Raw genomic sequence first — 26232 nt, forward strand, 5'->3', positions numbered from 1 at the left:
GCCCCCGCTTCAGCGTCAGATGGAGCAAGTGCAGCCCTGGAGGGGCAGGTGGGGCCCTCCCTGTCCCTGCCGCACCCCCAGCATGAGGAGCCCCTCGCCCTGCCAGGTAGGAGTGCCAGCGCCCTCAACTGTTCATACCAGTCCTGCGAGCTCTGAGCCCACACCCGGGGGAGTCAACAAGCCTCAGAAATTGGGGTTGTCCTGCCTAAGAACGAGCTCTGTGGTTCTTCCTGCCAAGGACACAGGAAACAGAAGCCACACGGGCTGCACAGTCATCAGGTTTGCAGAGGTTTTTATAGAAACTCCTTCATCTGCTGCTGCCAAGGGCATTACCTGGTCTCCTGAAGCCGGGCCAGGGTCACGCCAGAACCACACACCATTGCCAAGTGCTGACAGAACGTCAGGGAGCAGGTCATGATGGGTCTTAGTGGAGATGCCACAACAAACTGGTCTGCAAGGACATAGCCTGAGACACAGAACTAACCCCAGAGAGCTGTGCCTATGGTCAGGCATGGAGCCCGGCCTGCAGCAGGGGCTGCCCACGTTCCAGTCCCACCCAGGAGGGGAGGGCAGCCTGGGCGGGGCAGTGACTTGCCCAGGGCCACACAGGGAACCACGCCAGAGTGAGGACTGGAAGCCTGGCTTCCGAACTTCCAGCCAGTGTTCCTCCTACTCTTCTGCAGTAAATGTATTTCCAGCACAATCTGCAGCTCTCCCCATGGGGTCAGCACCCCTAAGGTCCCAAGGCCAAGGCCGGGTGGGCAGGTTTGTGTCCTCAGTAAGGCAGGTGCTGGGTGTAGACCAGGGTTCCATGAAAGGGCAGGCTGCAGCCTCAGACCCCATTGATTTAACTGAGCAAAGCATGGTTCATCCAGAGGTCTCGGCAGGAGCCTGCTCTCAGGATGGAGGAGGCTGTTACCATGGCAATCAAGCAGCTGGAGCGAGGGATGGAGGCGGCCCTGCCAACGGCCACGCCATGAAAGGCCTCCCATGCAGGCTCACCAGGGACGCTGGAAGTGGAGGTGCCCTGGAAGCCTCCTGTATACATACAGGCAGCCCTGAAAACCTGCTTTTTTTTTCAAAATCAGATTTTCTCCAAAAGATGACCTGGCTGCAAGCACTCAGGCCAAGGCATGCCAGACGCTGCAGGAGGGTTCCTGGCTGCCACAGCAAAATGCTAAAGGCTGAGTGGCTTAAACGACATTCATTTCTCATAGTTCTGGAGGCCAGAAGTCCAAGATCAAGGAGTCGTTGGCTGGTTCCTTCAAGGCCTGCCTCCTTGGCCCTACGGTGGCCGCCTTCCTGCCGTGTCCTCACGTGGTCTTTCCTCTGTGCACGCGGCCTTGCTGTCTGCGTGTCCTTCTTATAAGAACACCCGTCAGATTGGGTCAGGGACCCTCCTGCAGGCTGTAGTTTAATTTAATTACCTCTTTTAAAGGCCCCGTATCCAAATATAGTCACATTCTGAGGTTCTGGGGCTTAGGGCTTCAACACAGTAAATTTAGGGGGCACAAAATTTAGCCTGTAACAGCTTCTTTCCTCCTCTGCTCAGAGCATCCTATTGGTCATGGCACGATCCTTCTTTGGGAGCTGAACCCAGACTGCTGGGGCCACGGGAGAGGGGCAGTTACAGCCCCCTGTGTGAGCCCACTAAGCCGTGCTCTCTCGCTCTGTGTGACGCACAAGTCTACACAACTCCACCACTTACGTGATTCCTAAGTGCTTAGAAAGGAACCACCAAGCTATGAAATGGCAAGAAAGCGCTGACTTTTGAGTCCCGAGGGCCAGGCCTTGAAAGGCCAGCCCCCCACCTAACGCCTGGGTGACGTCTCAGGCTCAGCCTCTAGAATGGGTTGGTGCCCTCTGCTTTGCAGGGTTCTAATGAGGATTTCAAGAGATGACGTGTGTCAAAGACCTACCACATGGTTAAAGGTAATTAAATTAGAATCAAGAATCAGAGTCTTTCTCTCCCTCTGGAAAAGAAAATTAAAACTGAGCAGGTTGCAAAAGCTGCAATGCTTGTCACCCCCTGGAGGACTGTGAAGGTCTGTGCTGAAGTGCACGCCTTGGTGTCTGAGACTGGGGGGGAAGCCCAAGGTTGGACAGAACTGGGATGCACACGCAGGCAGCTACACACCCACGGCACCAAGAAGGGGCAAGCCAGGCCCTGTCCTGGCCTCTGGGGTGCCTGGCCCAGCAGGGGAGCCAGGTTTAGTTCCCTGATCCATGCTCTGGGACCGACACACAGGTGCATGTGGTGGGGGTTTCTCACGGGGCCCTGAGCCGCCTGGAGAGTCAGAAGGGTCCTCTGAGGCCCGAGGCGAGGAGTCGTCATCCAGCAGAGTCCGTGGGGGGTGTTTGCTGTGTGCTGGGGAGGGCGTCTCTGCGGAGCAGGGGCTCTGAGGGGGCTGCAAGAGGCCGGGTGGCTGGAGCAGGAGGGAGGGCGGAGCTGGCTGGGAGGATGCGGCCGTGGGCCTCGGAGGGAGCTGGGCTCTGTGCGGAAGGGAGAAGAGGACTTAAGAGGGGCAGCGGGGGAAGGAGGCGCTTGGCGAGCTCAGGGCGGTGCAGCGTGGGCTCTGAGGGTGGGGGTTGCGGAAAAGAGGCTGTGGGGGGCAGGACCATCATGAAGACAGACGCAGGCCAAGGGTCTGGGGCTCCAGCCTGGGCTTGAGAGGTATGACCGGGAGTGAGCGCCAGAGATGCCACGGAGGCCTGCCGCGGACGGGTGGGGGGCACGCGAGGGCTGGGTGAGCCCCACCGTCCCAGCAGCGAGGGCAAACGCCAGGAGCGTCACGCAGCTGCCAAAGCCAATGCACGTGGCCACACACACCACAGAGCAGCCTCCGCTCCAACCTGCCACGGCATAAAACGCACCTGTTTTTCTTTGGGATCTAACATGAGAGCCGAGAAACATGACTGCCTCCACGGAGCTGGACGGGCCTCAGAGGGACCCGGGGCTTGGAGGGGCCTTGAACAAGACAGCCCACCTCTCAGAGCCCAGGTCCACATCTGCAAAGTGGGGAGCGTGACGGTGCCACCTCAGCGAGCCACCAGGACAGTGCAGTGCAAGCAGCTGCACCCTGCTTCGTTCAGCCCAGGCCCTGCAGACTGGGACGTGCCATGAACGGTGGTTGTCACGGGGGTTGTCACACGATGAGGCGCAGTGTAGCGGGACAGTTAAGGGCACGGGTTCTGCACCCAGATGGCCCAAGTTTGAATCCCAGCCCTGGTACCTGCCAGCTGTGTGATGTTGGGTAGATCACTTGACCTTTCTGTGGCTCAGTTTCCTCATCTGTCAAAGGGGGACGTTACATGCCTACGACATGGTGCTGTTGGGAGGATGCACTAAGTGAATACATGCAGTGTGCTCGGGACTCTGTGGCACCGACTGAGTGCTCGGCAAGTGTGACAGCAGAGGTAGAGACGCTGACCCCAGCACAGCACTGGCTGGCAAAGGGGTCCGAGCCACAGACAGGGCACTGCTTACAGGGGGCGCTCGGTCACAGTGGAGACTGACCTACAACTGCCTGGCCTTGTGAAGGCCCCAAAGCAGGGGTGTGCTGATAACTTGAACAACCACCTCTCCAGGGGGAAAGGGGAAGCACTTTGTAGTGCTTACAGAAGCCTGTGGAAGTACCACCACCATGGCCGAATTCAAGCTACCAAAAGTGATGTCCATCGACATGGATTTGGGAAGAGACAAGTCCAGTTGGCTCTTGCAAGCTGGTGTAAGCTAGCTGCAGCATGCGGCTGGCATGACCCCGGGTCACACTTGGCCAGACCAAGGGAGACTTGGGAGGTGAAAGACAGCTTGCGGGGTGTCAGTCCAAGGAGGGGAAACTGGGGGCCAAGAAGGTGAAGCAACCTGCCAGGGAACCCAGTGGCAGATCCAGGACCGAAGCCTCAGCACCAGGGCCTGACCGTCCAGGAGACGTCTAACGAGCCTAGGGTCCTCCCTCCCTCATCCCAACACTCATCACACTTTACTGTGCTTGTCGCATTCTTGGAGCGTCCACTCTGGACCAGGCACCATCCCAGGTAGCACAGACAACGTCCCTGCTCTCATGAAGCTGCCAGTCCAGACGTGGAAATAAACAGATAATGGGACAGGGCCCTCAAGGGACCTTCTGAGACGAGTTCCAACAGGCTGCGCAGGGAAGGGCTCTCTGAGGAGGTGTGCACCGAGCGGGTGTCTGGGTGGAGACACTTCACAGGCAGCGAGAACAGCCAGTGCAAAGCACGCTGCAGCAGGAGGGGCGGCCGCTCAGCAGGGGTGAGGGGCTGGGGGGCTGAGCCCCACAGCAAGGGGAGGGGGAGGAAGCGAGCGGGGGTGGGGGGTGCAGGGCCTCAGAGGCCACAGCAAAGGGCAGGAGTTTACTCCAAGTTGGCAGAAGTCGCTGGAGGGTTCTGAACAGGGAGTGACATGGTCTGGTTCACATGTTTTAAAAAACTTGCTGTTGCTACTGGACAACAGGCCGTAAGGAGACATGAGGGGGCAGCTTCCACCATGAGAAATTGCTCCAGTGGGGAAATCAATTGAACCATCTCTAAAATTCTCCATGCTAAAAATAAAGCAGAGGTCTATCAGCTGAAGTCTCCTGTGCAATTTGTCGCCTTTAAGACACATCGAACTCAAGAAAAATCACCCAGAGTGTGTAACAGTCTCAAAACGTTGGTATTAAAGGAAGTGAGAGGCTGTGTAAGCAGGTGTTAAAGGAGCGCTGGGGAAGAAAGTGCTCTGAGCACTAGGTCAGAGACGCAGGGACTCTATGAGAACCAATCTTAAATATTTGAGGGGCTGTTATTTATTTATTAATTGTTTTTATTTATTTATTTTTTTTTTTGAGACAGAGTCTTGCTCTGTTGCCTGGGCTAGAGTGCCGTGGCGTCAGCCTAGCTCACAGCAACCTCAAACTCCTGGGCTTAAATGATCCTACTGCCTCAGCCTCCTGAGTAGCTGGGACTACAGGCACACACCACCATGCCCGGCTAACTTTTTGTATATATATTTTTAGTTGGCCAGATAATTGCTTTCTATTTTTAGTAGAGACGGGGTCTTGCTCTTGCTCAGGGTGGTCCTGAACTCCTGACCTCAAGCTATCCTCCCGCCTCGGCCTCCCAGAGTGCTAGGATTACAGGCGTGAGCCACCGCGCCTGGCCGAGGGGCTGTTATTTAAAAGAGAAAATAATATCATCCTCATGCTGGGCCTCGATCAGGTACCAGGCCCTTTGAGTGAAAGATTCCTAAATCCTCACGAATGTCCTCACGATAAGGAATGTTTCCCACTCCACGTTCGGAAGCTGGTGGTCCAGGAGGCTGAGCAGTGGGGCTGAGGACAGCCTGCCCTGCTCACTGGTGTCTGGGGTCTCGGGGTCTCTGAGACACCTGGAGTCCAGACCGACAGGGGCGGGGGACCTATACCCTGAGGCCACACGGACGCAGTGAACTTCCAGCCTGTCCCTCTACAACCATTCACAAGCCTCACGGTGTGCCGGGCCCCGCACGGAGGGCAGGGACACGGAGAGGCCTCCCCCAGCTTCCCAATCCCAGGGCCTCCACCAGAAAATGGGGGGGAGGCTTCCTAGTAACAGAAAACTCGTGTGACCAGAGGGAGGCCAAGGAGCCCAGAGCGGCTCTGCCCAGTCCAGGAGGGGTGTGGCGAGGACAGGTCAGAGACGCCCGGCAGCGATGGGCTAGGAGGGCACAACTCTGACCCCACCCACACCGTGACGGGAACCCAGAGCCCACTGAGCAAGTCCGATGCGCAGGAATCCGAGACGGGCACGTCTCAGGGCCCGTCACCAAGGCTGCAGGGGGACCTCCGAGGCCTTCAGCGGGGCTGACACACCCGGACCCACGGTTCTGGCAGCTCTGCAGAGGCCGACTGGCCAGGCAGGGCGGGACGGTGCCAGGGCAGGGGCCTGGGGCCTCCTCCCATCCTGAGGATGAGGGCGAGGAAGGAGGCTGGGAGGGGTCCTGATGTTTGGGCGCTGGAGACTGAATGTGCCCGGCCACTGCAGAGATCCTCGATTCGGGACAGCCAGTTATGCAGTTACAGCAGAGATGCCCTCTGAGTCCTTTCTTCGTGTCAGTCAGAACGATGCCCTCTTTGTCTCCTTCACTAAAAAACATTTCCTTTCTCTTGACACAGTTACTAAAACTCAATTTTGCTGAGATGGACAGTGTCGCTGATTGGGCATGCCGAGACAGTCACGCAGCACAGTCCTTCCCGTGGACTCTGAGGGTGGGACACGCATCGTCAGGCCAAGCGAGGACACCAGAGAGCAAGCATTAAGAGTGCGAACCCCGAGTCCCGACATGCCTCCCCTTCCCTCTGCTTGGGTGCAGGCCCAGCCCTGGTTTCCTTGTCGGCTCTGACCAGAGCTGTCACCAGCCGACAGCCAGGATCCTCCTGCTGGGGCTTGCTCAAGGGGGTCTCAAACACTCAGAGCCGTCCCCAGCTCTGCGTGGAGTCACAGCTGTCTGCTGGCCTCCTCCCAGGCAGAAAGGAAATGCCTTTTCTAATAACTCAGCTGCTCCCAGCCCCACCAGGCACTTGCAGCCCACCATGCCGACACCTGCCCTGCCAAGGCAGGCTTGCCCCCACGGACGTGCACGGCACCTCTGCTGCAGTGTCTGCTGGCTCCTATGGCCAGGCAGCAGCAGGCCATGGGGAGAGCCAGGTGCCCCTTGGTTCCCCGGTGGATTAATCTAATCAGGAGAGGTTTCCACAAGCATACACCCCCAAACGCCTAAGTTTTGCAGGCTGCCTGGAGCCCAGCTCTGAATCCTCAGCGTTCCATACACACTCCTCTGTTGCGAACAGCCAGGGTGGCTTATATTTTGGTCAACTAACGATTCATTCCCGCAAAGTTGGAAGCTACGGGGAGGTCTGACAGTTATACTGCAGGATCTGCAGCCGGGGAAGTCCCCTAGGCCCTCCAGCGACCTCCCCAATCCACAGAGAGTCACCCTGTCATCTCCCTCACCTGGCTCACATTCTTTGATTAATAATCATTGTTTTCACTGCTTGCATACAACAGCAGCTCCATGTCTACATGTTCACTTGGCAAAACCACCACCCTGGCTCACTCTCCACCCACCTAGTGCCTGCAGCCAGCAGCAGACGTGGCTGGAGAGAAATGCCCTTGGCCACGCCGGCTGGGCCCACCGATCCCCCATGGCACTGGTCACCTGCTCCAATACCGGATACCTCACTAATGGTTTCTCTTCTGTCCATTCCTGGAGGGCAGGATTTGCATCTATCTAGTTCCAGCACCAAAAACAAGGCCCGGCACATAGTAGGTGCTCAGTAAATACCTGCAGGTGAATGGCGTGCTCTCCAACACATGGGCGGGGTACAATCTATGTGTTCAGGGTGAGACGAGGAGGCCAGGCTGACAGCAGTGACCAGGAAGGACTGTGTCTGCAGCTCTGGGCTGGATCAGCACTCTTTTCTTGTCCACAATTAACCTGTATGAATGTCCTGTGGCCACATTGGTCCCAAAACAGTTATGATACAGCCCAAATCTACAAAGTCTCTGTCCTCACGATCTTACTCCTCCACCACCTCCTGCACATGGCCACGCATGGACCTGCCCCCCACTCTCTCTCCCTGGACCCCTTGCTGGTCCCCTGGTTTCCAAGCTTGTCTGCTGGAATCCGATCTACCCATGACACACACAGCCCCCCAGAGCTGGCTGGTGGTGCTCCCCTGCTTACAATGCACTAATGGCTTTTCGTTCCCTGGGAGCAGTTAGGCGGGAGGTCGGCACAGCCCTCAGTAACAAAACACAGACACGCACACCAAGAAAGCATTCAGCTCTTCTGACAAATGAGGGAGGAAGCCACTGTTCCGCGCACGCCCGCCTTTAATGCTCAAGCGCCCGCTTGCCTCCATCTTTGCAGAAAGGGCCGGACCCAGGTCGAACAGGCAACACGCAGCGTCTGAACTGTCCTGTTCTGCAGCCACTCACCACACGCGGCTATTTAATTAACTTGAAGTCTGGATTAGTTAAAACTAAATTAGATTAACGATGCTGTTGCTCGGTCACCCTAGCCACACTTTCGGCACCCAACAGGCACGTGTGGCTGGCGGCTGCCCGCTGTGCGGTGCAAGAGCGAACAGTCCCTCATCACAGAAATCCCACCGGGCCGGGCTGAGCACAGATTTTGCTACTGTTGTTTTGTTTTCATAGCCTTTACCATTACAGCTACCTCCTACTCACGGTATGTGATAGGTCTAACTTTAGCACATGGCACTGAAATTAAACTCCCTTTCAAAAGACAGTTACGTAGGCAAAAATAAAGCAACTTAAAGAAAATGACTAAAAATTGGAAAAAATAGGAAAAGTAAGTTAAAGAACACATGGCACGCAGAGGCAGGGACAGCTGTGAAGGGGCTTTGTGAGTGTGGAGCCCCGGGAGAGAGCCTGCCACTCACACCCCACACACCCACAGCCTCCTCGGCCCGGGGGCTTCCTGCCCCCACTCACCCTCGCTGCCATGGCCGCCCACAGCAGCCTGGAGGGACCTTGGGTTACAGCAAGGAGGACATTCCTCACACAGCCCATGTCAGCGCTGTGTCCCCAGAAGCCCACGAGGCCCTCCAGGGCACGGCTGAGTTTCTTTGCTTTCCCGGGGGCCTGGGACAGCAGAGGTGCTGAGGAATTCGTAGCTGAATAAACCAAGAAATCACACTCTCCCGGCCCCACAGTGCTAACGGCTTCAGCATCCACAGTGTCATCGAACCCTCGCGACAGTCCAGAGAGAGAAACGGGGCAGGTGTAAGGAAGCCGGGGCTCCAGAGGGTGGATGCCACCGTCCCCATACTCAGTGGGCAGCCTGGGCAGGGCAAAAGCACTGGACCAGGCCAGGCAGGCCTGAGGGCATGAGTCCCAGCTCTGCCCCTCACAGCTGGGGACTCTGGGCAGCCCCATGTCTCCTGAGCCTCCATTTCTTCATCTGTAAAATGGGGAGATGATAACACCACCACTGTCTTTGGGTGGCACCTGATTTGTAAACTACAGGACACTGTCCGGGAAGCCCTGCGAGTGGCCCTCCCGACAGGCAGGCCTGCAGCCCTGCCTTTTGTTCTGCCAGGAGCACGGCCGACAGCCTCGGACTTCGCAGCGGGCACCTACACGCACAGCCCCCATGAAGGCCCCCAACTCCTGGGCAGCACCTGCTTCTCTTCCAAAGGGCCACCCCTCCCCTGCGCCCCAACGCCACACTGGGGGCAGAACGAACCCCCTCTGTGCCAGGGAGGGCACATGCATCCAGCCTGGCCAATCAGAGCCCTGCAGTCCCCCTCCTCCGGCTACACACCTACACGAGGACTGGTTCAGAGGGTGCCCCTGAGGCCCCGTCAGAGCCTGTGGGTGCCATCTGGGGTCTTGGCCAGACAGCAGAGAGAACTGGTCTCTTTGCTCCTGGACTTTATTCTGGGAGGCTGTGGCCCAAGCTGTTGGCGCCAACTCACCACCCTGTGGAGCCTGAGACTGAAGCCAGAGCAGAGACAGCCGGGAGCAGCTGGCCCCGGTCCACCTGTGCCTGGACCTCTCCACTGAGGTCCAGTCCGTGAACAGCCCTGCAGCAAAGCAAGTCCCGGCCAGCCCATGCTCTGGGCGCTGAGGACAGGGGCTCACAGGACTTTGCCCGGCTCGGCCCTCCACATCCAGCCAAATCTGGGCTCCGGCCTCAGCCCTTCCTGAACCTCCCCGCCCACCCGAGTCCTCGTCCCCTCCAGGCTGCGGGCGTGGTTCCTCGAGGGCAGGAGGGGACAGGTGCACGGGCTTCCCGACACCACTAAGTGCAGCTCAGAGTGGGGCATGACACACGGAGGGGCTCACTGGCGACGCACAGTAGGACGGGGGGTACCAAAAAGACCGCAGCTCAGAGAGGTCTGACTCCCCCAGGGTCACGGAGCCGGAAGGTGCGGCCGACTCACACAGAAACTTCTGGTTCTGAAGCCGTGCGTTTGCCCACACCCTCTCGCCAGGCTTGGGAACATCCAACGCTTTGCTCCGAGCCCTGAAGTTTCCTTCCCTCTAGTTCCTGAGGGTCTCCCTGGCCACGGCTGGCTCTCAGCCCCCAGAGCCATTTGTTACCCTCTTCCCCTCCTTCCCAGCTTGTCCCCTGCTGCCACACTCCCCTCCGCACGTCCCGGCTGCTGTTCCAAGGGCTACAGGCACGCCTGGCGGATGGGACGAGGCGGTAGCAGGCGTGACGCCCCCGTTGTCAGGAGCTGCTCCGCTCCAGGGGCCCAGGGCTGCTCGGCTCGACACCGTCTGATGCACAAAGGCTCTTGGGGGTCCTCCCAGCCCCCTCATTACACACCGGGCAGTGCCCTTCACAATGGCAGCTGGGTGCAGTGGTCGGAAGTGGGGACTCCGGGACGGGAGGGCCTGGGTTTGAATGCCAGCTTCCACACTCGGAGGCTATGGGCTTTGAGCAAGTTGCCTCCGGCTCTCTGTGCCTCAGTTTCCTCATCTATAATGGGGAATCATGACAGTACCTGACTCACAGGGTTGTTGTACAGATGACATGAATTAAAATTAACGCATGCTGATATTAGGCACAGACATGGCACACAGAGCCACGCTGAATGCTACTGTGATCACTATCATCATTGTTCTGCAGAATGGGGGCATCTTAACCACCTGCCTTCCCTGCTGTTCACAGCTGCCCCTCGTGGGCCAAGCCTCGCCCATCCCCAGGCCAGTGCTCATGTGTCACCAGTTCTTTCCCCACCGGTCAGTGGGGGCTCCTCAGTGCTATTGTCTCTAGCCTGCCCCAACACAGGGGACCTCTGAGCAGAGGCCCTGGGATCCTGATCCAGCTGGGCTTCTGACACCCTCTTGTCACTCTAAGCCCTAGGCAGGATCCCATGCTCTTCAGCAACACCTGCCTTGGGCCCCACAGAGGGGGCCCCAAGGAGCCTTTGGCCGGCTGTCTGAGGGGTGCCAGCTGTCCTCCTCCAGGACTCTCCACCGCCTTCCCGGTCTCTGGTGAGGCCCCAGGATGACAGGGACCCTGGCCACCCTGGGAGAGGCAAGGGATCAAACGCAACACTCAGCAGCCCTGACTGTAAAGTTCTCAGAAATAGACGCAACATGATTCTGTATCCGGACCTCGCACCCCATGAGCCAGTGGGCATCTCATTCAAGGAGCGAAACGGAACAGAAGCCCCCAAACCAGCGTGCTTACTGCCACGCCCGCCCGCCCACACACCCACCCGGAGCCACCCTCCGCGGGAGACGGCAGCGTGGCCGCGGCGAAGGATACTGAAGCTCCTGTCGGTGACGGCCAGGTGCCAGAGGTTGATGCGCAGGTCATCCGCAGACATGTAGGTCTCGCAGTCGCTGTTGACGGAGATGGAGTTGATGTGGTAGGTGTGGCCGTTGGCGAAGACCCTGCGGGGGCTCACCTCCACCATCAGGTCCATGGGCTTCAGCACGGGCACCTGCGCAGGGGGGGGCGGTCAGGGCAGAGCCGGGCCCGGGGCAGGCGGCAGCCTCAGGAAGCGGCACGCAGGGGGCGTGTGATCTGAGCCAGAGGTGGGAACGCGGGTTGGGCGCCCATCCTGCCCCCGCGAGGTCTGAAACAGGCGGTGGCGGCTGGCGGACGTCCACCGCCCACCCAGCCCGGCAGGAAAGGCCGCCTCCTCACTCAGGCTCCTGGGCTTGCCCTGAGCCCTGGCAGGGACGCTGCGTGTCTGTGACTGAGTGACTGGGCCCCCTGCACCCCAGTTTCCTCATCTCTGAAATGGAATGAAAAGATACCGTGGCAGAGGCCACCAACTGTCCCCCAAACCACAGCATCTCCCCGTGATACAGTGCTGTCACTGGGAAGTGGCTGCCTGGGTGGGGACCACATTTCCCTGCTGCCATTGCACCTGGGTGTGGCCACGTGACTGTTTCTGACCAATGGGATGTGAGCAAAGCACTCGTGGTGCTTGTGGGCTAGTGGTTAGGCAGTGGGGTTGCCTTCTCCGCCTGGAAGGTGAGGACCCAAGCCTCAGGGATGGAAGCACTCGGCATGGGCGGGTGCGGGAGAGCCATGCGCAACCAGGGCACCCACACCGGGCCTGTCCACAGTGAGAACTACATCTCCGGGTTCAGCCCTAGAAGCAGGGGGTATTTGTCGCCCGTCGGGGTTGGCCTGACTTATACAAACTCATCTCGGAGAACTGGCACAAGGGGTCCCTGTGACAGCATCAGACATTGGGCCTTTCTTCCCCCCACACCCTCTGCCTGGAACGTTCTCCCTCGTTCACTCCTTCTGAACTCGGACTCCTCCTTCAAGACCCGGAGGCAACAGCCCCTGGGGCGGGCAGCCTGCCCTGGCAGGGCTGTCCCACGGCCTGCTCACCCCAGCACGCTGCACCCGTCTCTGCTGGGGTTCTCATCATGCACTGCAGTGTGCCGCGGGCTCGGCTCTCTGTTCCCGGGGACCGTGAGGTCTTGGGAGGTGCAGAGACAGAGAGATAGACAACAGCCTCTGATCTCTCCCAAGGCCTGGCCTGGGTGCTCAGGACATGAAGGCTGGCATTGCCATCTCCACACCACCAATGACAAGACTGGATGCCAAGGGGAACCAGACTCGGGGACTTGCAGTTAGGAAGTGACAGAGCCAGGACAGTCACTAGGTGCAGCCACCCCTGAGGGTGTCGTGGTGGAAAGGGGCTGGCTCCCAACCCTGACTGCCAGCTCTTGCCAGCCATCACCTTCACTGGGCTTCACCTCTCTGGGCCTCAGTTTCCTTTTCTGTAAATGGGGTAATGGAGATGCCTGCCCAGGGGCTTCCTGAGGGATCCACGAGTTGATGCCGCTCAAGGGTGCGGAACAGCTCTCAGCACGTGGCCAGTTCTCCGTCCATGTGACGAGCCCTGCGGTGGCTAGGGGTGGTCAGGCCCCTGACACCTGGTGTCTGTAATGCCCCCAGGGTGAGTCCCGGGCGAGTGTGCGACAGGAACAGTGTCCAAGAGAGGCTGTGAGGCCAGCTTCGGGGGGAGGCAGAGGGCCATTCTGGGGCTAAGCACAGGGTGGCGGAACAGGGCTGCCACCACACAGGATCCTGGGAGTCCAGCCACAGCGGGACAAGGACAAGTCATGGCAGACTGGCTGCTTGGACTCAAGTCGAGGACAAAGACAACAGACATGCACAAATGTGTGAGAGAGATTTCAGGTGGAGACAGGCATGTGAAGACAAAATAGGTGAGAGCCGAGGTTCAGGAAGCAGGGGCTGGTGCCAGGCCAGAGGGGAACCTGGGGGGGGACATGAAAAGGGGCCTGAAACGGGCTGTGTGGTGGCACCTGGGCAATGTGGGACCTACGAGAAGAGAATGCTCAGGCTGGGCCAGGCCCCCTAGAGCCCTCACTGCCCTGTCATAGCCCTGACCAACCCTGAGGTTGTCGTCTTCTTCCGTCTGTGTCCCCAGTGGGACAGGGACTGGTTAGGGGCATGACATGTCTTCTCTGGTTTATCTCTCTGCCTCTCTGGTACTTGGCCCACGGCCTAGCACAGAAATGGCCTCCAGTGAATGAGTGAATGAGTGAGTGAATGAATGAGTGGGCCAAGTACCGGAGTTCACAGGGGACAGCTGAGATGGGAGGTGACAGCTTCCATGCTGCAGTGGAGCAAGGGGCACTGAGCCCTTCTGGTGCAGGCGCAGCTCTGCAGCCCACATTAGATTTTCCCATGCAGCAGGGCACAGGCATGTGTGTGAGTGTGTGGGTGAGTGTGCATTTGTGTGAGAGCATGCACATGCGTGTATACGTGTGCACATGCACGAGTGCATGTGACTATGCATGCAGCATCGGTGTGCAGGCCCGCCTGGCTCTAGGTGATTCTCGTGTTGCCGTCTCTGTGTCTGTGTGCTTCTGGGCTGCATGCCTGGACGGTGGTGTCGGTGTGTCTGGCCCCTACACGGGGTCCTCCCTGTGCACATTCCTGAGTGTCAGCTTCTAGGTCAGCTCCTAACCTGCCTTCCCTTCAGGGAGCAGCCACTGCCTCCCGGGGACCCCTGGACTCTGAGGAGACAGGGGAGTCCAGCTGTCCCAGAGCAGTCAGAGCACCACTGGGAAAGTCCTGGCTTCGCAGTCTGTCTCCCCTCTCCTTCGAGCAGCACTGTTTTCTCCTGGCAGCCTTGGGACGGTTCACCCAGCGCTCCAGCCATTCACTGCCACCCCCCAAACTGGATTGCAAAAACTTTTTTTTTGAAAGAAATAAAAACAGGAGAGAAAGAATGAAAAGAAACCTGCCTTGAAGGTTTGGCGGTTTCGTGAATAAAACATGTACCCTACACACTTCCAGAAGCCCCAGTCTAGTCAAGGTGAGGCAGGAAGACAGACACATAAACACTAAGGACAGAACAGTGTTGGACACAAACGGCTAGAGCGGACTGAGGAAGCACGGTGACTTTCTTCTGGCCTGCACAGAAAGGCTTTAAAGAGGTGAAGACTAGTAGAGTTTTAAAGGATGAACAGGAGTTCACCAAAAACAGAAGGTAGAGAAAGGCCTCTTGGGGCTCTCACAGCAGTGTGACGGTGATTCCACGTCTGTTTCCTTGGGCACTGGGGACACTTGGCGGGCAGGGACTGAGCTTTACCTTGCTCCCCTCTAGGACCCCAAGGACCCAGCCCAGGGCCTGGCCCAGAGCAGCTCCTCAGTAAATAAGAGCTTCCTCCAGTGTTAACTGCATGGCTTGAGCAGACATCTGTGCAGGACTGGGGTGGCTCAGGTACAACAGGACACAAACAAGGGAGGAGCAAGAGGAGGACAGACCAGGACACCCCAGCTTTTCCCCCGTCTCCTCCAGCTCAGTAATAGCTAAGCGTCTTCGGATGTGTGTGACTTACAGAGAAAAGGCCGCAGTGCTGGGAGGGAAACACAGGATTCCCACGGGCTGCTGGCTGTGCCTCCAGCGCCAGGTGACCGGGACGTGATCGGCACTTCCCTCCTAGTGAACCCTCGGGGCTGGGGGTGGGGCGGGGGCACGGGCCCCTCGTTACTCAGCGTGGAAGCTAGTTGGCCTCCCCACTCCCTCAGCATTTGTTTGTGCAAACTGCCTGTCATCTTGAGGCCAATGTGTCTACACATTTATTTCTTCTCGGGAGCACATTGATCACCGCTTTCTATTCACGACAACTTGCAGAATGCTTAGCGTGTGCGCCTGCTACGTCTCTTCGGGGAAGGGCATGTGAGGCTGGGCACTGTGTGAGCCTGCTAAGTTGTTTCAGAGAAATGGGTTCTCACCTCTGCTCTGCTCGTGAGGAAACTGAGGCACGGAGCAGGGAACTGGCCACAGACACCCCCGGCAGTGGGTGGATTTGCCACCAGTCTGTGTGAGAGCCTGGAGAGGTGCCAACGTCACCCGCCCCATCGGGCCACACCACCGCTCGATGGGAGGGTGGGAGCAGCAGCTCACTTCACCGTCACGGACGGACTGCGAGAGGCAAGATGTCGCGGGGTGTGAGCCCGGCCTCTCGCGTCGCCCCAGGACGTGGGAAGCAGATCAGCTCCTGCACTCGCCCCAGCTCCGTCAGCAGCCTCTGGGCTCCTGTCCTCTGAGCAGGCCTGACCCAGGCACGTGGCACCGAGAAGACTTGGACCTGATCGTGCCCTCAAGCGGCCACCAGGGTCTTTGTTCACCGCGGCCCCTGTGTGCCTAGAGCACAGTGGGGTACACAGGCACTAAAGCCGGAATAAGTCGGAGTTAGCTGGGCACCAGCATGCCCCTCGACAAACATGTGCAAAGCACACGTTCCAGGCACAGCTCTGGAAGCCAGGGATGAGCAAGGTGGCTTCAGATCCTCCCGCCCCGATGGAGGAGGAAAGGGACCGACGTCCAGCCTGTGCAGCAGGACGCCATTCACCATCCCTGCACTGGCCCGCGAGGCGGGGACCTCTTCCCACCTCGCGGAGGGGACTGGATGCCAACTCCGGAGCCAGGCTTTCCCGGCTGTGGACCCGAGCTCAGTCTCACCTGCGACACGCGGGTGACAGCAACAGTGCCCCCTCTATAGGACTGGGGGAGCGAAGTGAGCTGTCACGGCGAGGGTGCTGGGAAGACACACGCTCCTCCTGCAGTGTTCGTTCTTGCTCCAGGCGAGCCCAGGGTCACACTGCCAGAAGTGGCACACGTGGGATTTGAACCCAGGCCTCGTGACTCCAGAACTCTTTCTTCTGTGTCTCAGCCTCTCCACCAGAAGAAACACAAGTTCTTTTGCCTTTTTATGTCGTCGGGGACAAGAGTTTGCCTCGGCACAGCTCTGCAGCTTAACCTTCCTGGCTCTTTTACGTCCACTGCAGTCTTTGAGCTGGGCCCTCGCAGACGCTGCGACCCACGAGTCCCAGCTTCCCCTGCCCTCCACAATGGGCTTGGGAGCCACAGCGCCCAGCTGACCGGGTCTCCTTCTGGCTCTGCCCCTCACTCAACTGAGTGGCTCTGGGTGAATGTCTGCTCCTCCCTGGGCCTCAGTTTCCCCCTTCATATACCACGGGATCATCTGACTTGCTCTCCACCCTCGGCCGCAGGTGAAGGGCACTTTACAGACAGGCACCACCACACCTCTTGCTCACGAGACACCCAGAAGAAATACAATGGCCTCCATTTTGCTGGTGAGGAAACTGAGGCAGGGAAATGCCTGAGGCCAACCAACACATAGGCAGCCTAGCCAGGATGTGAACCCAACTCTGGCTCGAATCTCAAAGGCTCTTCAAGTCCTAAAATCCTCATCATTTGACAAAAGGAGCTTGAGCCCGCTTCCCACCTGCCGGCCTCTTCCGTGCCCGTCTCACCTGCAGTGACGTCACTGTGGACAGGTCCTTCAGTTTCCCTTCCTCGTCCTTCAGGTTATAGCCCTCGGGCCTTTTGTCTCGTTCGGTAATCTTCCATAATTTGATAGTTTTATCTTTTAAAACAGCAAAGTAAAGACAGACACGTGACTAACCAAGAGAAGGGGAGCAGAACACGCACGTCGGTCGGCTGGGGGACGACGACCTCCCAGGGACGCAGCGGTGCCGCCGGCAGACAGCCTCCGGACGCCACCGTGACTCTGCCCTGGTCCCAGCCTGCCGCCCGCCCTGCGGACCGTGGGCTGGCCCAGCCCCACACCCCCATCTCTGCCTGCCTCACGCGCTGCTGGTTCTGCCTCTCTGGAGAACCCGGCGGCTGCAGTAGCCAAAACACACACCGCCGTGTGCGTGACACAGCTGACGTCAGCATCCTCAGGACGGGCTGGCCTGGGACTCAAAGCCACAGGGGCAGCTGTGCGGGAGGGGAGTGCAGGGGCTCCGAAAGACGACCTTTCTTCCAGAGGGGCAGGAAGAAGGTGACCCGTCCCTCTTAAATGATTTTTTAAGAAGCGTATACGGCTTAGCACTCACCAGAGGCTCCTGCCCCCGGGCGGCCTGTCCTTCTGCCCAGGGGAAGGGCCCTGGTGGCTCCTCAGCTGAGCACAACCCTGCACCAGGCACCCCGTAGGGGACACACACCCCACCCTTAAGGAGCTGGCAGGAGCACAGTCGGCAGGGCAGGTGCCTGGTGGGAGGCGCCAGAATGTCACAGCACGGATACCTGGCTGGGCAGAGAGGTCAGAGAAGGTGTGTCTTGCCCTGAGCTCAGGTTCCTCTGACCCAGGGGGCTGAGAGGGGAGGGGGAGGGGCAGAGGGGCGGTGGGGAGCTGCCACCCACTGCTGGCCCAGCAGGACGGCCCCAGGCCTCTCCCTCAGATCAGACATGGGAAGCAGGCCCGGGGCCTGGGGGCTTGTGTCCCTCCCTGGGGCAGAGCGTTCAAGAGGCCAGACCACTGTGCTTACTGACCTCGCCCCTTGTTGGGAACATCCAGCTCCCTTCGCCCAAAGAAAAGTGCCCACACAGATTGCATGGCAGTGCCATTTACAGTGGGGGGACAGCCCCCGAGTCCAGCCATGTGGAGAAGTGAGGAAACTCTGGCATATTCACTTGATGGGATTTACATGTTGCACAAATGTTATTTGTTAGGAGTTCTACAGACCTAGAAAAATGCTCTCAAGATAAGTGACGTAAAAAAACAAGTATCTGCCTGGAATCCCAGCACTCTGGGAGGCCGAGGCAGGAGGACTGCTTGAGGTCAGGAGTTCCAGGCCAGCCTGGGTGACATAGTTGAGGCCAGCGCCATGACTCGCCCACTATACGGACGGGCAAGCAAAGGCTCAGAGGTGACGTGACCTCCATGATTGCATGTGTACAACCCTGTCTCTACAAATTAAAAAAAATAAATTAAAAAACAATTAGCTGGGTGTAGTGGCATGTGCCTGTAGTCCCAGCTACTCGGGAGGCTGAGGCAGGAGGATCGTTTGAGCCCAGGAGTCGGAGGCTGCGGTGAGCTGTGATCACTTGCACTCTAGCCTGGGTAACAGAGTGAGAGCCTGTCTCTAAACAAACAGAAAGAAAGAAAAAAGAAGAAACCCCAACACAAGCATTTGGTAGCAGCGGGTCACACCGCGCCTGCACACGTGGACACTGCAGGTGGCACGGCCTCACCGTTGGTGGACAGGAGCGAGTGTGCGGCGTTCTGCTGCGGGAGCCATTTGATCTTGTTGATTTTCTCCTCTATCTCCAGGCTCTTGAGATAGTCGAACTCCGGCTCGTGGCTCTGGAAGGTGCTGTAGACGTCGTACTCACCCTGGCTGTGAGGTGCATTTTTGCTCTGCAAGGAAACCGCAGAGAAGGGCCTGAGCTCCATGACAGGTGAGGGCCGCGGCTACCGCCTCGAAGGGCCCGACACAGCCGTGGCGACCAGGTGCCAGTAGTGCCGGGGGATCCAATTCAAGGGTCAAAGGACACTCTCCACTTTAAATGGCCCATAGCGCGCTGTGCTACGGCCGAGCTCTGCCTTCTCTTCAGGCCAGTAAGCGAGAACGTCCACGCCAGCGCGTGTCCACTGAGCACGCACTCTGCGCCAGACATGACCCGGTGCTGCCACGCCTCGACTCGTGCGTGCTGCGCTCGAGGCCTCGAGGCCAGCGCCATGACTCGCCCACTTTACAGACAGGCAAGCAAAGGCTCAGAGGTGACGTGACCTCCATGATTGCACGTGTACAACTCAGGCCTGACTCGAGGACAAATGGGCAGATTTTACACCGGAGCAGAACATGCTGCAAACGTCAGACCTGGGCTAGAACATCATCTCCTGACTTTGCCCAGTGGCACCCGGTTCAGGAGCAGGGCCTCTTAAAATAAAGACCCTCATGTGAGGTGCTGGGCCCACTGCATGCACCAGGAACCGTTTCCTGGGAGACAATTCAAGTTTACACAACAACAGGAAACTACACCCAGGAACAAGTGAAGACATTCAACGAAGCAGAATTTCAAGTTTTTAATTTTCTAAAAGTATCTACTTTTATATTCCCATCTTTGTCTTGCCTTTGCAAAGCTTTAAAGTTCTTCAATATTTTTGCCTGTAATTCACTCCATCTCCTACGAGCTCTCGTTAAGCCAAAGGCCAGTGGGACCAGAATGAAGAAAAAAAGGTAAAGAGAAAAATTCAAAATTGGGAAACTTGCATCCACCAATGTAATTTCTTTCTGCAGTCTGGCAAAAGGAAGGTGTGGCCTCCCCAGCGGGATGCCCTGGTCCACCGTGTGAAACCCACATGGGCCGGCCACAGTGCTGGGTTTGGGTAACGGATTAGCAGCTGCCTGCTAGTAGGGATCCTTGGTAGACTACGGTGGAACCCTCCAGGCTCTGTCCCCCCTGTAAAATGTGCACAATAACAGCACCTAACTGCACCAATAGGGTTGTCATGAGCGACCAAGGTAAAGTCAGGGTCCAGGCTCAGCCGCGGGGCCATGCTCAGAAGTGAATGAAGGGAGATGATCCTGCAGCTCCTCTTCCTCCCCCTCTTCCTCCCCTCCCCCTCCTCCCCTCTCCCACCCCCTCTCTGGTTTCAGGGATGTCCTGGCATCAAATCCCCCAGCTGTGTGCCAGGCAGACGCCCCTCTGCAGCTAGGTGGTGTGTAAGCTACAGACCCTGGTCTTGGAGTTGGGCAGGTCCAGGTTCCATGCCTGGTCTGCTGGTCACTAGCTGGGGGGCTTCTCTGAGTGTTCTCATCTGTAAAATGGGTGAGGACCCTCACTCTCCACGGTGAGCAGTGAGGAGTCAATGAGAAGAGCATGCAGGATACTCAGCAAGGCGTCTGAGTGCAGTCGGGTGCTTCGATCCCGAGGTTCTTTCAATGTTCCAGAAACGTGCCCCTGGGTAGGCTGTCCCAAGCCACTCCTGTCTTACCCGTTACTCTGCTGGACAACAAACCCCACGGGGTGGGGCCGGGGGTGCAGGGTGGGGGCAAGGGCCCACGCTGAGCATAACCGCCAAGCCCAGCCTGAGGCCTATGGACAGGAGCACAAGAGTGGACCCCCTCCCGTCCCTGCTTTGGCCAGGACGGCGCCAGGCCACCCAGGCGGAGGAAGGCTGAACTGGACCAGAAGCCAGGAGGCAGCTGTCTCCCCTGGTCCTGATGGTCTGGGGTCTAGGACAGAGCGCTGCCCACTGGGGCAATCCACAAGCATCGCTGAGGGGAGCGGCTCAGACAAGCCTTTGCGAGCTCCCCAGAGGACTGGCACCCCCAGCCCACCAGCATCACCCCTGCCCCTACATCCCAGGGACGCTGTGCTGGACTCGGGGCCGCTCCCCCTAAGAGCTGCAGTCCTGGTATCTGTGGGTTAAAGGCCCCCTGCAGGCTGGACTGCAGTCCCCGCAGCCAGCCTCCCGCCCCACCCAGCCCCGGACCCACCACACCCTGACCCACCACACCCTGACCCACAAGACCCCGGCCCCCCCGACCCTGCCTCCTCCCACCTCCCCTCACCACCTGACTCTGCCCCCACTCTGCCTCCCCCGACACCCTGAGCCTCGCACCTCTGGCTCCCGCTGGAAGATGACGACCCGGCCGCCCTTGTCACCTGTGGCCAGCAGCTCTCCGGTGTGGTTGAACTCGACGGTAGAGATGATGTCAGCTGTGGGGAGTGAGACAGCAAGCAGCTCTTAGCACCAGGGGCTGGGCGGCCACCAGCGGTGTGCCACCCCCTCCCCGAGGCCCGCTGGCCCCTCCAGCCCCTCTGCCCCCTGCCCTGGCTGCAGGACTCTCCCCTCCACCCCTTCCTTCAAGAAGCAGTCTGGAGTTTCCTCAGGTGCTGAGCAGGCGACCAAATCTGACACTAAGGCCACCCCTTAGCCCACAGCCTTGCGACAGGCAGGTGGTCGTGTTCCAGGCCTGGGGCCGGCATGGGGGCCCGCCATGGGGGGGCATCCCCAGGCTGGGAGCGGGGGACGCATGGCACAGCCTGGGAAAGGGGCCGCTGAGGAGGGCGCTCAGGGCTGGCGGCAGCCTGGTCCACTGGAGCCCTTGGGGCACACAGGCCCTGACTCGAGGGGGGCCTGGGGGAAACCACCTGCGAGGAAGAGGGGCGGGTTCGGGGCTGGGCAGCCCGAGGCAGCGAGCTTGGCAGAGGACAGGGAGGTCACAGAGCCCCACTCAGCAGGGGACTTGGCCCATGGGGACTGGAGATGGCACCTGAAGCCACCCGGACCCGGCCTCTCCCTCCTGTCTCGACCCTCCACCAGGCCCCTGTGCTCCGACAACCTCAGACAGGCCAGTGCTTCCCAGCATCTCTGTAGACAAATGAGTCTCTCAGGGCTTCACACACAGTAAGGCTGGGGGTGAACTCCCCTTCAGAGCCCACCTTGGTGGCCCGCCTCCAGGCAGGCCTCTGGGATCTTGCCCCAATCTGTGCTCCTAAAGCTGAGCTCAGCCCTGCACACTCCTGGTACCTGATCTCCCCGTCCTTCTTCTAAATCATGTTTCCTTAAGGTACTCAGGGACTTTTCCTCATGGGGTCACCCCAATACCTGGAGTCTTTTCACCTGGGGCTGGCCCTCCTGCATGGGCAAGTGTTTGGAGAGGAATGACAGCCCCATTTCCAAGCCCCAGTGTTTGCATCTGGGAACAAGAGGAACTCCCCTTCTGTCCCCGACATTCTCAGGTCCTACGAGTCACAGAGACGCACGTTCCAGGGGGCCATCCCTGGGGGGAGGAGACAGCAGGGCCAAGGCGGGACCTGGCCTGGAAGGAAACCGGCCTTCCTTGGGGCGGAGCCTGCTCGGGAGGGCAGCTCACTGACCCAAGGCCTGAGCACGGTTCCACCAATAACTTTTCTTGGAGCCCCAGAATGATCTTCATTTTTAATTTGAATTCATTCCTAATATTTGAAAAGTGAAAGATTCCCTGTACGAAAATCTGCATTTCCAGTATGTCTTGAAACATGGAAAGTTCTAGAACATGGTCCCCATATGCCCAAGCAGCAATGGGTGGCAGGAGCGGAGGAACAAGGCCGGCCCTGTGAATGGAAACTCTGTCATTCTTCAAATTCTTGGCATAGACTCTGCAGCCTCCAAATCCTCTGATCCAGCTTTAGCCAAACGGACCTACTTTCACACAAACTGCCTCCCCCGCCGCGCCCCCGGCAGTCCCAGGAGGGACACTTGGGGCCTCCCTGCCCCACACTCCACTCCGACAGCGGCCAGGGTGATGTTTGCAGTTCTGAGTCTCAGTGGTTCTCTCTGTGCAAAAACACCCACCGGTCCCCAAAACTGGATTCCGACCCTCCTCCACCCCCTCCTCTGCCACTTCCCCCGTCGCAGGTGATGGGGGCTCCATCGCTCACTTGCTCGGCCTGTCAATGAATAGGAAAGAAAACCCACAGTTCAGAGCAGGAAAAAAAAAAGAAAAGGCGTTTTAATCCGGGTCTTAGGAACTGCAGTTCGGAGACAGGGATCTCGCCAATGCCGGGTGAGGCTGGGCGGGGCCTGGCAAAGGTCCCCGCGAGTTCACACGTCCTGGAGGGTTTAGCACAGCCCGCAGCTGAGCACGTCTGTGCGGATCAACCCAGTTTGCGACCAGGCCCAGTATGAACAGCTCGAATCAAATGTAGCCGGTTTTACGATTTGGGCAGTTCAACAGGTCAAAGCCCACACGAATGTGTACATGACGGGTGACAGGGGTCCGACTCTTCACGGCCCCCCAGGTCCTGTCAGACACCCGCGACATCGCATCTCCATTCTGCATTTTCTTTTCACAGGCCCGAGCCCTGGAGTCGCCCTGACTCCCTCCCTCCGCCTCCCCACACGCCCACTCCCGAGCAGCTGCACAGGCACAGGCTGGCCACTTCTCCCCCCACCTGGTGACTGCGCCAGTCTCCTAAGGGCCCCCGCTTTCTCCCGGGGCTGCTGCAGTCCGGCCTCCAGGAGCGCAGGAGGTGGCACCCAGGGCTGACCGCTCACGCCCCTGCTCAGAGCCCGGCGGCTGTCCATGTTACACCCAGAGTACAGCGAAGGCCTCAGAAGAGCGGGAGAGTTGGACAGCCCCCCAAGGCAGAGCATGTCCACGGCCAAACCTTCACCCGTCCCCGCACCTGTGTCCTCTCCATGAAGCTCAGCAGTGCCTCCCAGAACAACCTGCCCCCGGGACCCCCGTCCTCAACTCTGGGCTCGTCCCTGTGATCTGCTGTGGCCTGCAGGATGGCAACTAGACAAGCCGCAGGCAGAGACTGGAAAGGGCTGATGCGCTGGGGTGTGCCGTCCTGCACCTCTGCCCCTGCCAGGAGGAGGACCTGCCCGGGCCAGCCACTGGCCCCCGGGGAGGAGCGGGAGACAGCGAAGCAAAGCTGCCCCCACCAGGTCCGGCCCCCAGCAGGGCCCCGCAGAGCCGGGCACGCCCAGCCAAGCCTGGACCAGGGAGTCCCCGATGTGGGATAAAAAAGGTTTGTTGTCGTACGCATGGGGTCGAGGTCTCGTGTTTCTAACTCAGCAAATGGAAGCTCATATCCTCTGCCCCTCCCACGGCCTCGTGTGCCTCCCACCCCGTGTATTCCCCTCCAAACCCGGGGCTCCTTGCCCTTTCTCAGGAGCCCTGGCTCTCTCCTGTCCCGGAAGGACCCATCCTCCCAGCCTGGAGTGATTTTCCCTAGATATCAGCACAGCTCCTCCTGTTCTTTCAATTCTGCTCAGCTGCGGTCTTCCCAATGCACCTGACTTGGGCCGCCTTGTTGAAATCGCTACCTGCACCCCCGCCGTCCCATCCGGAACACCCTGATCACCCACGATGCTGCCCTATAGGGATTTTATCATCAGTCGGCTCTCTCTGCTGGCCAGAAAGTACACTCCACAAGGGACGAGGTCTTGGTCTTGTGGATTCATGGCTGTACTCGCAAGGCCCCAAATGGTGCTGCATGCAGTAGGCACAACATAGGTATCTATCCAGTAAACGCCTTTTCTTCTTCCAGTCCAGGCTTTTTAGAGGCCGCTCCTGACCTGCACTGGCCCCCGTGGGTCCATGCCAGCTTGCACAGCAACAGAGGAGAGGCAGGGGCTGGGTAGGAGCAGGACGCTGGGCTGGACACATCCAACCCCAGGACAGACGCACCTTTATCACATTTAAAAAGACAAGACAAGGAAAGCTGCTCTATGGGAACATGCAAGCGCCCACTGGGCACAGACTTGGGAATGGGGCCATGTCCTGGCTGCTCTGACACTGTCCCTCCACGGGGCAGCCCACCCTGGTCCAGGGATGCCCAAACACCTCTGGGCTGAAGCCACAGCCACAACACAGCTGAGCTGGGGTCTCCGAGGTGACTCTGGCTATTGCTATTTAGTACTAAAACCCTCAAGGAAGAAAGAACAGGCTATAAAAGTGTGCATCAAATGTTTTCAATTATACAGACCAGTGATCCTAGCCAAGTTAGAGGAGCAAACAAACTGGGCAGAGAGGAACAGCTAGAAAAGTATTCTCCAAAATGTTAACAGAGCTTGCTTTAGGGTGGTTGAAATAAAGTAATTTTTAGTCTTCTTTCTACTTTTCTATGTTTTCTATATTTTCTGAAATGAAGGTATATTATTTTTAATAGCTTTATGGGGGTACAATCAATATGCAAAAACTGCACATATTTAACATATACAATGTGATGAGTTTGGACATATGCATAATGTATATTATTTTTGTGATGGGAAAATAACAATGCTATTAAATTAAAATGCCAACATAACTATTGCTATCCAGAACAAATGCAGTCCACAAATGCTGGTGGTTACCACAGTAACAGACACTAATGTCTGTGGGAAATTGACAATTTATATGCCACTTATATCCACAGCCTCCTTTGCACCTCACGCCAGCCCCTGGGGGTATATGACTATTGGTGGCAGCTGAAGAGAGGGAGGCTGTCTCCTTGGGAGATGACCTCTTTGCAATCAGAAGTTCTGGTGGGAGTCTTGGCTCCAAGGACCCTGCTGTGTGGCCTTGGGTAAATTGTGCAACTTCTCTGAGCCTCAATTTTGTCATCTGTAGCACGCTCATGGTGGAGTTTTCCTGGGATTAGAGGCTCAAGGGAGACATGGGGTGAGAGGGCTCAAGAGGAAGGGTGAGGACCGGGACTCTGAGGACAGACGGACTACCAACACTCACTGGACAAAAAGCTACAGTGCTTTGCCACCCTTGCCTCTGGCCTCAACAGAATTGGCACAGCCAGCTCAGAAGTGTGCAAGATGGAACTGTGGCCCAGCGTCAGTGTACTGTCCTGACCACCAGCCCCTCTAGTCTCGATCTGCAAGTATTTATAGAACCACCACTAGACTTCAAATCCCTTCTCATCCAGGCCAGGCATTGCTTCCTTAGGCCCAGGGAAGGGTGAGTAGATCCTTTAAAAATTTTTTTTTATTTAAATTTTTTCTTAGAGATGGGGGTCTCACTCTGTTGCCCAGGCTAGAGTGCAGTGGCACAATCATAGTTCACTGTAGCCTCCAACTCCTGGCCTCAAGCAATCCTCCTGCCTCAGCCTCCTGAGTAGCTGGGACTACAGGCTTGAGCCTCCGCACCTGGAGCTAGTGGATGTTTAACATCTACTCATTTTTACAGTAAGTGTCTCCAGGGTTTGCCTTAGAAAAAGTTGCCTCCCCTCAGAGCCATAAGTTCCTGTCAGTAAAACCATAAAATCAGTCGTTTTGGCAGCCACCTCTGTGGATAAAGTCCATCCTCTCATCTTGGAATGTTCGACACAACTCTAGCCCCAATACCGCCTTCTCCAGGAAGCTTTCCTGGACTGCCCCTTTCCCGTCACCCCACTTCAGTGGTCTCTCCACAGCTGTGGTCTTGAGGCCATTGTGTGCCCTTCGCAGGGTACCGAGCACTTG

General features: G+C 58.1%; 1 protein-coding gene across 3 annotated transcripts in view; it reads right to left on the bottom strand.

Moving 5' to 3' along the window:
- Positions 1 to 26232, bottom strand: part of PPP2R2C (protein phosphatase 2 regulatory subunit Bgamma) — a 138169-nt gene that overhangs the window by 31650 nt on the left and 80287 nt on the right. For all 3 annotated transcript variants that reach the window (XM_045528373.1, XM_045528374.1, XM_045528375.1), the window contains exons 2-5: positions 20908 to 21005; positions 18531 to 18696; positions 16805 to 16917; positions 11288 to 11465 (exon numbers count right to left, since the gene is read on the bottom strand). In XM_045528373.1, coding sequence (XP_045384329.1) covers positions 11288 to 11465; positions 16805 to 16917; positions 18531 to 18696; positions 20908 to 21005 — 555 coding nt within the window. The remainder of the gene's footprint in view (positions 1 to 11287; positions 11466 to 16804; positions 16918 to 18530; positions 18697 to 20907; positions 21006 to 26232) is intronic.

The sequence above is a fragment of the Lemur catta genome, chromosome 17, assembly GCF_020740605.2.
Source record: "Lemur catta isolate mLemCat1 chromosome 17, mLemCat1.pri, whole genome shotgun sequence".
In the NCBI taxonomy this organism is placed as follows: Eukaryota; Metazoa; Chordata; class Mammalia; order Primates; family Lemuridae; genus Lemur; species Lemur catta.